The 10,880-nt window shown below is 39.9% G+C and overlaps 1 protein-coding gene across 1 annotated transcript in view; it reads right to left on the minus strand.

The window, feature by feature from the left end:
* Positions 1–1,194: 1,194 nt before the first annotated feature.
* Positions 1,195–10,880, minus strand: part of ern2 (endoplasmic reticulum to nucleus signaling 2) — a 20,430-nt gene continuing 10,744 nt past the window's right edge. Inside the window, exons 12-24 of the mRNA XM_010744608.3 lie at positions 8,786–8,928; positions 8,302–8,481; positions 6,755–6,932; positions 6,438–6,530; positions 6,248–6,338; positions 5,478–5,667; positions 5,281–5,377; positions 4,884–5,083; positions 4,383–4,530; positions 3,905–4,032; positions 3,651–3,774; positions 3,466–3,533; positions 1,195–3,376 (exon numbers count right to left, since the gene is read on the minus strand). Coding sequence (XP_010742910.3) covers positions 3,194–3,376; positions 3,466–3,533; positions 3,651–3,774; positions 3,905–4,032; positions 4,383–4,530; positions 4,884–5,083; positions 5,281–5,377; positions 5,478–5,667; positions 6,248–6,338; positions 6,438–6,530; positions 6,755–6,932; positions 8,302–8,481; positions 8,786–8,928 — 1,823 coding nt within the window. The 3' untranslated portion in view covers positions 1,195–3,193. The remainder of the gene's footprint in view (positions 3,377–3,465; positions 3,534–3,650; positions 3,775–3,904; positions 4,033–4,382; positions 4,531–4,883; positions 5,084–5,280; positions 5,378–5,477; positions 5,668–6,247; positions 6,339–6,437; positions 6,531–6,754; positions 6,933–8,301; positions 8,482–8,785; positions 8,929–10,880) is intronic.

A 10,880-nucleotide genomic window follows, 5' to 3' on the forward strand; every position in this document is an offset into this window, starting at 1 on the left:
TTTTGACGGCCCTTATGTGAGTCAGTTATTTAGCATGGCTGGACTCACACTGACATTCAAACCTAAATATTCTTCTCTCCGTGGATATGTGACCTGTTTTCATGAGTAAGTCAATCTTTTTAAGATCAAACTGAACAGCTTGATCTTGATCATGTCATTATTGTTCAACATGAATTAGTGGGTTTTGAGTAAATGTCTTCTGTTATTGAAATTTCTGGACTGTCAGAGGCAAAGTACACTGAGAAAATCTTAATCTCTATTTTTAAATACAGCTTCTTAAGATTTAAAAGGTTTATGATCAGATCTCAAATGTCAAGTGTCTCGGTATAATTAATGTCTCAAACATCAGCATCATTATTAATGTACCAATTACCCTGTAATTTACATGCAAACACCGTTTCTATTATTTCAGGTGTCTGTGAACAGTAACAGCATGATGTTTTCCTCTCCACTTAGTTGAAGACGTGAAAAAACAGCAGAGGTGAAATTATACTACACAGCCCTACAATTACATTATTAAAAACTTTTATGTTTCATTTATCTCAGTTTTGTCTCCCTTATGGTTACCATTACTAAAAAAAAATCAGATTTTATCTCTTCTAGGTGAAATATCAAGTGAAGCAAACATACAGAGATGTCAGAGACAAACAAAAAAAGGTGATCCTGTTGTCATGACCTGTACAAAACATTAGATCTGTTGATGTCATTGTGGCTTCAAGTGGATAATTTAATGAATGGATTCAGGTGGCATCATACACACAGTGACACCTACCGTTGTTCAGTGTTGATGATGGAGGTTATTGTGAGTAGAGATATTGGAGACATGTAATGAGAGAAAAAGCAGAACAGAAAGATGCAGAACTTTAAGAAGTGTCTTATTATGATTTCTATGGTGAGTTTACATTATAAATATTAAATTCAACATTGCACATTTAAAAAAAGACTTGTGCAAATATTCAAATTATTCTATTTTTGGGATGATGTCATTCATTTTGTTTTGTATTTTCTACATTTCTCTCCTGGTTGGTAAATGGAAGTGCTGTAGGACAGAAGAGATTAGTTTTACCTCCCCTCTTGTGTCATACTCACACATTTATACACAAGTTGTCTAAGAATGAATTAACATCCACCCATTTGTATTGAAAATGATCTAACAGTCTCTGTTTGTGTTTACAAACTGACAACAAGACTTTATTTACTTCATTCTTTGGCACACCCAAAGCATCAATTTAATTCACTCATTCAAAAAAAATAAAAAGTACAAAAGTTTGATTCTTCATCAACATCATTCATTCTACTGCAGACCGATAAACAAACCTTCACCCAGTACTTACAGGGAGAGATGTCAAGTGGCATTTTGTGAAACTGGAAACGTTTCCAAACGTTCAGGAGTGGTTAAATATACTTCAGTTAAAATGAGTAAACAAAAATGTATATAAATAAAAAAAGGGGCAATGTAGTTGCCTGTGTTGCATTAAAAATGATAAATCAGATTTCCACAGTGTATGAACATTTCCCACATTAAACAGTGCCAGTGATATTTGACTTTTGTGCTTCATGTACGGACTTCAGTGAAAAACAAGGTTCAGTACATCCTTCAGTCAGTGTAGCTACATTCAGCAAAGCAGTAATGGACACATACACATCAAATCCATGAAAAACAAATAGCAAAGTAAATATTGTGGAGTCTTTGGCGTAGGGAGAAGCACAGCACTGACAGGGACAGGGAGGTAAGTAAACTCTTCAACTAACGGGTTAAATTAATAACCAGAGATTTCTTTGACGTGCATCCTCGTAACGCTGTACTTCATTTCTAATGTCGGCCTGTTGTCCAGTGTCTGTGTTATCTACAGTGCTGTGACAAAGTTTGTTCACCTCATGTTTGAGGTGCTATTTAATCTGGACTCCAGACGTATTACCAGGTGAACATCACCTTCCATGATGTGCTCATGCTACATCAGAACTTATGATTCCCCAAAAACCCAACATGATTCTATTTAAACACAACTGTACAACTTCCATTTTGTCTGTCTTTCATGCATTTCAAATATATATCTTCATAAAAAGAGAGACTTTTCCCACTGATTATATATCATTATATACTGTAGGTTTATGTCAGACATGCATGTTGCATGTCATAACCATTTCTGTCCCTTGTTTCCTGTCTCTGTAATATTAATGATCCAGTAAAAACAAAAATTCTCACAAAATAATCTGTTGTCGAAATGTGTCGTGTGTTTCAGTGTGTTTGTTTGCAGGATATCTGTTAGTTGGATATCTTAAAATGGTAAACACTTCAATGAAATCTGAAGGAATGGGCTGGAACAAGTGATTTGTTCTAGGGAATTTTTGTCCAACATTTTTGTTTTATTCTAATAAACTAGGGCTGCAGCATATGGTAGAAAATCTGACTCACGATATTTGAATGAATTTTGCAGCTCTACAATAAACTATTGCGCTTGAGAGAAAACTGCGGAACTTTTCATGTGCTGAGTTGATCTGCCTGAAAGAAAGAAATAAATAGATAAAAAGGACTGCGATGTAAAATAAGGATGAAGGAATATCCACACGTGAGCCAACCCAGAGCTCAAACCGGTGCCTTAACAACGAAGACAACTGAAGCAGGATCTGGAGATGTGCAGCACACTTTTTTCTTTGCTACACCTCATTAAAAACGTCTTCCTGTAAACATGTTCTCCAGATCTAATTCAAGAGCAGCAGTGTGTTTGTTTGCCCAAAACAAAATCCGGTAGCACTCCAATAAAAGTCAAATGTCTTCATCATAAAGTACACCGAGAGGCTTTTTTTCCTCACTTTGTTCATTATGTATATTCTAGTGGAGTGACACATTAGGATATTGTTGAAACATTTTCTATTATTAAAATAAAAATGTATGCAGCCTTTGTAGAGGTATGCACTCTGAATGCTTTCTATTTAAATTTTAAAATATTTCTTGATCAGTGGCTGCAAAAATATAAATGTATAAATCAACTCAAGGTTTATAAAAACTTTTTCACAGCACTGTATCTTCCCCCCAGAAACAGTATGGGCTTTACAAAAGCAATAACGGGGCACTGTCAGAGATTTCTTTAGCTCACACAAAAGTACACCAGTGTATGTGCGTGTGTGTATGTGTGTGTGTGTGTATGTGTGTGTGTGTGTTTGGCTCTCTGTGAACAGAGTAATGTGAATGCTATTTGGCGGCGGGGGCCAGATAGTATGGGTGGAACAGTCTCTCGTGTCCGCAGATGTGCAGAGCAGCGTGTGTGTGCATCAGTAACCGTGGAAACCGTGTGGTGAAGTAGCTGACGAAGCCTTCGGGCAGCTCGCCGAGAGTCTCCTGCACATCTGGTGGCAACTCGTGGTAGTGATGCTTCTGTAACGTGCAACATGCACAAGGTCAAAAACATGAAGAGTGTGCATTAATATTAAAAAAAAAGTGTATGAGTAAGCGTGCACACTGACCTTGTTCCTCATGGCTCTCAGCAGATCTCTGACTGAGTTTCCTTTATATGTCCTGAAGCGCCTCAAGTCTGGAATGTGCACAAGGAGAAGTGGATTACAGACCATTGATAGCTTTGCCGTCTTGCACTAAACAATAATACTGTGTGTGTGTGTGTGTGTGTGTGTGTGTGTGTGTGTGTATATACCTGTCTGTAGGGGCACAGAGATATGCATCCTCCAGTTGGTTCGAACCACTGATCTTCCTGCAGTCTCCAGTCTGACCACAACCGGACTGTCAGCTGGTTCCTTCTCTATGCGGTCACTCACATCCTACACACAAAAACAAACAGAGAAATGAGCATAAGTAATAACTACACTATCTAAGTACACTCCGGGAGTTACACAAGAGAGACAGCTGTTCCTTTGTGTAACTATGATCAAATAAACTGATTTGACACACCTGGAAAAAGAGCAGCTGCTTCTCTGGGCTCCAGAAGAACGGATGTTTGAGCACACAGGCGGTGGAGGGCCGGGACTCTGGCTCAGTGCTGATCATTTGCTCAATCAGATCCTGTGCTATCACGTCATCTGTTATGAGGGAGAAATCATTCGAGTTTACATGAAATTATTCTCTTCGTGCCATCAACAGATTTGTACAGTTAACAAAACTTTTTCTGAGTTGAATTTTGTAATTACAGCAAAGTCTGAAATCTGCAGGCAGACCATTAAAAAAAACTGTGATTATTGAAGGAATGGTTCTTCCTAAGAGGCTTAAGATCCCTTAGGCGCTGAGCATATATGAAATGAAGTTGGATTGTTGGGATGTGATTTGATTTGACCGGGCTCATCTTCCAAAGTTATGCAGAATTTAATTGAACTAGCTTAAATTGTGGAGCACAGAGTAATGATTAGAACCAAGCCACCAAGATTGCTCTCACCGTGTATATCCTCCATAAAATGCGAGAGCGAATATTCTCCTGACATGATGTTGACCTGTCGTCTCAGTGCATTACCAAAGGGGTGCTGTCCCCTGCTGATCACGAAGTAGAACACACAGCCTGCCGAGAACACGTCCACAGCTGTTGTCTGTAGAGAGAAGAGGAGGAGACTGGATCAGAGGACCAAAACAAAAAAACAATACTCATCTCTACCAATGAGTTTCTCAATCTTGGGGTCCAGAACGTGCTCAGTTTTTGGTTGTATATGAAAATTTGTGTTGTTTTATCAAAAATAAAATCGAGGTTTGAAACAAGTAGCCAGTCTTTTATAGGACATTGTGTGCTCAGGTCAGATACACATGAACCTGATTTATTATCTATAGCTAGAATTAGTTAATCCCTACTGTCTAGTACTATTATTTTATCTAAAACAAATTGGCTGAATGCTCAAAGAAAGACAATTCTGTTGTATGTAGTACTACGTGTGTGTGTGCATCCTACCGGTTTGTTGCCAGGAGTATCCCGCAGGACTTCGGGTGCTATCCACCCTTCAGTTCCTGGTATTCCTGACCGCATAGAGAAGCTGCTCCGACCATCTGGGATCTTCTTACAGAGTCCAAAGTCAGAGATGAGAGCTCGCACCTGACCCAGCGCACTGGGACCAGAGAGGAGGATGTTTCTGGGCTTCAGGTCGCGATGGACTAAAAAGGAAGAGAGGTTGCAAAGGAGATGTTTTTTTTTTTAGAAAAATGGGGTGGCTGAGCAGAGAGGAGGTGAGGGAGGTGACAAAATATTTGTTTAGCTAAGTTAAGCAGTCGTGACATGCCACCTGTTTCCCTGTTTTCCTCTTTACATTTGCATCTGCACAAATATATATAAGTGTGTTTGTGACTCAGACCTATATTGAGCGAGTGAAGGTGTGAGAGGCCACACATGGTCTGTTCCAGCAGAGTTATAGGATTCAGGCTAGGAAAGCATGACGGATCCTCCACATACTGTAAATAATCAAACGTGCAAAAAACAGTTAGTTAGTTTTCTTCATGGTGCTAAACAACAATAATAAAAAGTGAGCCAACACGGCCCTATAGTACTGACCTGTTGCAGGGTTGCAGCACACAGCTCGATGGCGATGTAAGTGAAAAGGCGGTCTCTCTCTGTGCAGAAATATCGGATGACGTTCGGGTGTGTGTCAGACTCTCGGAGGAGCTGCACCTCGCGCTCTGCAACCTCAAAACACTCCGGCAGTATTCGCTTCACTGCCACGTGCCGTCCATCAAATTTTCCCCTAAAGTCACAAAAATATCATCACGTCATAACACGTTATGCACAGTACCGTATGCAGCTCAGAACAATGTAGTTTCAGTGGTTTGTTGGTGAACTCAGAGTAAGTTTTTATTTGTTTTATACAGTAGATCACAGGTTTTGTATGGTTAACATTAACTCAAAGCTGTGTACGCTTCATATTAGTGTTGACCATTTTACAAAGCATACCATAAGTTTAGTTTGAAAACCAACTTTTTCACTTGATGTGAAGCACAGGTATAAATAAATGAACGATGGCTGCATTGGCCCACTGTCATGACTTGTATAGAACAGAGCCATCATTAATGTAAAACGTTTTTTTTCCCACTTAGTCAACTTTAGTTTACATCATCAATGTCCACAGAGGAATTTCCTATGCAGTACTTAAAGTGCTAGCTGAACTAAGCAGAAATCAAGAGACAGGTTTCTTAACGTCTTATAAAAATAAATGAACGTGGCAATAAACAAATCTACCTGGATGGTAGGATATCAATATTATCATATGTTTAAAAAATCCGAAGTGAAAAGTACATACGTGCTATGTAAAAATACACATACTGTACCTGAAGACAAAAGTTCCTGCAGTGCCGTGTCCAAGCACCTCCGCTGAGGTGAAGGAGATTTTACCCACCTGCACCTCCTCACTGTTTTCTTCTGAGAGAGGTAGAGAGGAAGAGGTAAGCAGCAAGAAATGAATCTCATCTTACGTTAGGGACAGAAGAAAATAGATTTAAAGACAGTTTGGTGTGTTACCTGCTGTGGGTTTGAGCTCACTGGTGCTGTTTACATCTGAGGTGCTGTTGCTGTGACTGTGAGGACTGGGTGGAGGGTCAGCAGGCAGAGAGTCTGGATATAGAAAAATGGTGAAGATATAGTGAAGATAAAATACGATTACGAGATTTCTGGGCTTTGAGAAAAATGCTGCTTCAACACTACTTCATGCATTTTAATGATCCTTAATTTCTTTAAGAAAAAAAACACTGCAAAGACAAATTAATTATTGAACTGGACCCCACAGTCATCAAATACAGGGAAAACATCATAGAGGACTGGATTTATAGGTCACTTACCACTGGAGAGGTTTGTGTCAGTGGAAAGGGTTGTATCTGAGGAAACCAAGGTCACTGTCTCCACGTTTGGCTGCATGTTTGTCTGCACACTGGTTTGCATGTCGGTCTGCATGCGCTGGAGACGAGACTCAAAAGCCTCCTCCAGCTGCCTTTGAGCTTTCAGCTGCTGGGCTGCGCGCTGGAGAAAGAAACACAGATACAGATTCACACTAAATGCTGTTAGAAGATGGAGTTTGAGAGATCAGTATTGAGAATACTGAAGAGGGTGAAGAGGTGAAACTCTTCGCTGACAATTGAGAAGATTACAAGATTTTGAAACTCTCCTTTGCAACACTGACAATAGAAACACATCAGCTACCACTGAGCTCAAATGCCATGAAAGAAAACAGTTAAAACATTGCAATAATAAAAAGAGACATTTGAAGTGTATGTGCCCCCATAATCACTATTTATTATAGTATTAGGCTTCATTAGATAAGCTGATTTGTATTTGAATTTATAACCGTTTCTAAGCTGACATACTGAGTTTTACAGTGTAACCACAGCACCAGTATTATTCCAGTTTTGCTCTACAAATACATTTTAATGATTAAGATGCAAATTCATGCAGGCAGATGCTCCGAATTCTTTTATTAGATCTGTGGGGATAGGCTTTGGTGTAAATATGAGGTGTCTGCTATGTGCTGTTATTAACCCACCATGATGACTTCATGTCCTGTTGATGGTACACACAATGAATTGGACATTGGGTCATCATGATATCATAGAGCTATTTTAGTTATATAATGAGAACTTCATTAGAAAACATATTGTGAGTGTTTCTACAGCAAGTGTTTCACTGAGAGCAGCCTCCACAGACTCCAAAGACAGAAAAAATGTTAAAAGATGCCCTGTGGAGTTTTCTTAGAAACAAACAAAAGTTTATATTCAGTGATATCCACCGACATATATTGTGTGTATCTAGATCTAACACAAGTGTCAAGTGCATTTCCTTCCTTATATAAGATTTGCATAGCTGTTGTTGTTTACTTCTTTGTTCACTAGCTATCTTCTTTCCTGTGTTTGCTGGTACACTGCAGCAGCATAACTTGCTTTAAAAACCCCACAGGATAGCTTTAATCTCTTGCTTGTACCATCACTACTGCTGGCTTCAGGAAGACAACATGAAAAGTTTGTGTTTGCAGAAACAGATTTTTTTATTTATTCATGTTTATTTTTTTGGTGCATCAGACAAACAGATGTTGGGTTGTTTTGATAAGATGTTTTCTTTTTTTGTTTGTTTTTTTAATTGTGCCCTCAGCGGAATATCAATCAATCAAGTTCATTTTAAGAACGGTGTTTATCTGTTTTTGCAAAGAAACACACAAGTTCCTCTGGGGTTTAGTGAAGAATATTTTGGTACACGACAGAATTTAGTAATTTAAGTGGATAAGGCAGGCTGAGGAAAAATAGGTGCTCCAGGAAATGAACATTTCAATCACAAAATAACTATTATATAACTGTTTGAGAGTACCTTGCATTTCCCCTAACACTATTTGTGCACTTACAACGGGGTATGTGATCGCAAAGGCCAACCATCCTCCCAGCAGTAGTGTGACAACTGCCAGGGTAAGACGATCCTGAGTCATATAGACAGGCAACACAGCAGCCGCTGTCTGGGTCTGTTCTGATGTCCTCCCATCAGCCCCTTCTCTATTAGCATTAGCATTATGGCCACCAGTATCTGTCTGGAAGGACACGATAACAGAGATGAGGACAATAGAGACATAACAAGCTGCTGGAGACATAATGAACATGTTTTCATCTGTGTTTGTCATGATTGCTCTCTGTAAAACAATGAAAATGATTGTCAAAGGGGTATTTAGTAGTTAAATGAATGCTTTGGTCTCTGGCTTAAAGTAACATAGTAAGTAATAGACCGTAATAGCCTGATAGAAGAGGATTATTGTCGGAGATCATCCCTGTGATTTACTGGCTCCTCAGGTGGAGATTGCAGTAGTGACACTGAGGTAATTTGGAGCTGTGACTCACATAGCGCTGTTGGTAGTACGAGGCAGGGGAGGTAGGGGGAGCAGAAGGCCGAGGGGGGATGACTGCCTCGCCAGAACGCTGCAGGATGAGTGGGAACTCTCTCAGCATGGTGGTGTGAGCGATCGGAGGGAGCTCATGATGACCTAAAGCACACAAACACACAGGTACGACACATTTAGAGCTGTATCAGTGGCTGTGTCAGAGTCTTTCTTGTGTGGTCACTAAATCAAAGTGATATTTCAGTTTTTAATATTTTTTTTAAACCAGACTTTCAAAAAACAAGATAAGGTTTTCAGATTTGGACACTTGAGAATGGTCCACATTGTTAAAGTAATTACTCTCTAGTCTATGGTAGGGAATTTAAACCTGTAGTGCACAACCTCTGGCACAAAGCACCACAGATACAGTACGAGTCTGTGAACAGTGAAAGTAATTCTGCAGCCGGATCCTGCAGCTCTTCATATAAAATCTCACAGCTCACTGATCTTCTTCTGCCATTACTCCCTGCAATACTTCAACCTGACTTGCTTTAAAAAAAAAAACGAACCATTGTCTTCAGAGTTTTGTAGATGCGACAATATTAGTCAGTGTCCAACAGTCAAAGAATTAGTGTGTAAGATTTAGTGACATTGATCATTACTTCCTCACTGCACTCATTCCTTCCTAGTATGAAGGAGGGGACTACTGGCTGTGAAATGCGATAAAAAGGCAAAAACACGATGGTTCAACATGGGGACCTGCAGCACATGTAGCTATAAAACGTTCAATCTAATGTAACAAAAACAAAACAATTTCTTATTTTCAGATATTCCATTTGTGCCATCTTCTGTAAATAGAGCCCTCTAAAAAAACGATGAAAGGAAGATAGAAAAAAAACGATGAAAGGAAGGAAGGAAGGAAGGAAGGAAGGAGGGAAGGAAGTAAGGAAGGAAGGAAAAAAGCGACGAAAGGAAGGAAGGAAAAAAAACAACGAAAGGAAGGAGGGATGGAAGGAAGGAAGGAGGAGGGAAGGAAGTAAGGAAGGATGGAAAAAAACAACGAGTCAGTTGAAGGTATTGCAGAGAAAGGCAGAAGAAGACAGTGAACTGTGAGATTTATATGAAGAGCTGCAGGATCCGGCTGCAGAATTAACTTTCACTGTTCACAGCCTCGTACGTATCTGGTGGTGCTTTGTGCCAAGGTTGTGCACTACAGGTTTAAATTCCCTACCATAGACTAAGAGTAATTACTTTAACAATGTGGACCATCTCAAGTGTCCAAATCTAACCTATCTGTTTTTGAAAGTCTGGTTTAAAAAAAATATTAAAAACGAAATATCACTTTGATTTAGTGACAACAAGAAAGAACTCTACACAGCCACTGATACAGCTCTAAATGTGTCGTACCTGTGTGTTTGTGTGCTTTAGGAGGTCATCATGAGCTCCCTCCGATCGCTCACACCCACCATGCTGAGAGAGTTCCACTCATCCTGCAGCGTCTGGCGAGGCAGTCACCCCCTCGGCCTTCGGCTCCCCCTACCTCCCTGCCTCGTACTACCAACAGCGCTATGTGAGTCACAGTCCAAATTACCTCAGTGTCACTACTGCAATCTCCACCTGAGGAGCCAGTAAATCACAGGGATGATCTCCGACAATAATCCTCTTCTATCAGGCTATTACGGTCTATTACTTACTATGTTACTTTAAGCCAGAGACCAAAGCATTCATTAACTACAAATACCCCTTTGACAATCATTTTCCATTGTTTTACAGAGAGCAATCGGACAAACACAGATGAAAACATGTTCATTATGTCTCCAGCAGCTTGTTATGTCTCTATTGTCCTCATCTCTGTTATCGTGTCCTTCCAGACAGATCTGGTGGCCATAATGCTAATGCTAATAGAGAGGGGCTGATGGGAGGACATCAGAACAGACCCAGACAGCGGCTGCTGTGTTGCCTTTCTAATGACTCAGGATCGTCTTACCTGGCAGTTGTCACACTACTGCTGGGAGGATGGTTGGCCTTTGCGATCACATCACCGTGGTAAGTGCACAAATAGTGTAGGGGAAATGCAAGGTACTCTCAAACATGGATATATAAGGTTATTTTGGCCG

The sequence above is a fragment of the Larimichthys crocea genome, chromosome X (assembly GCF_000972845.2).
Source record: "Larimichthys crocea isolate SSNF chromosome X, L_crocea_2.0, whole genome shotgun sequence".
NCBI lineage: Eukaryota > Metazoa > Chordata > Actinopteri > Sciaenidae > Larimichthys > Larimichthys crocea.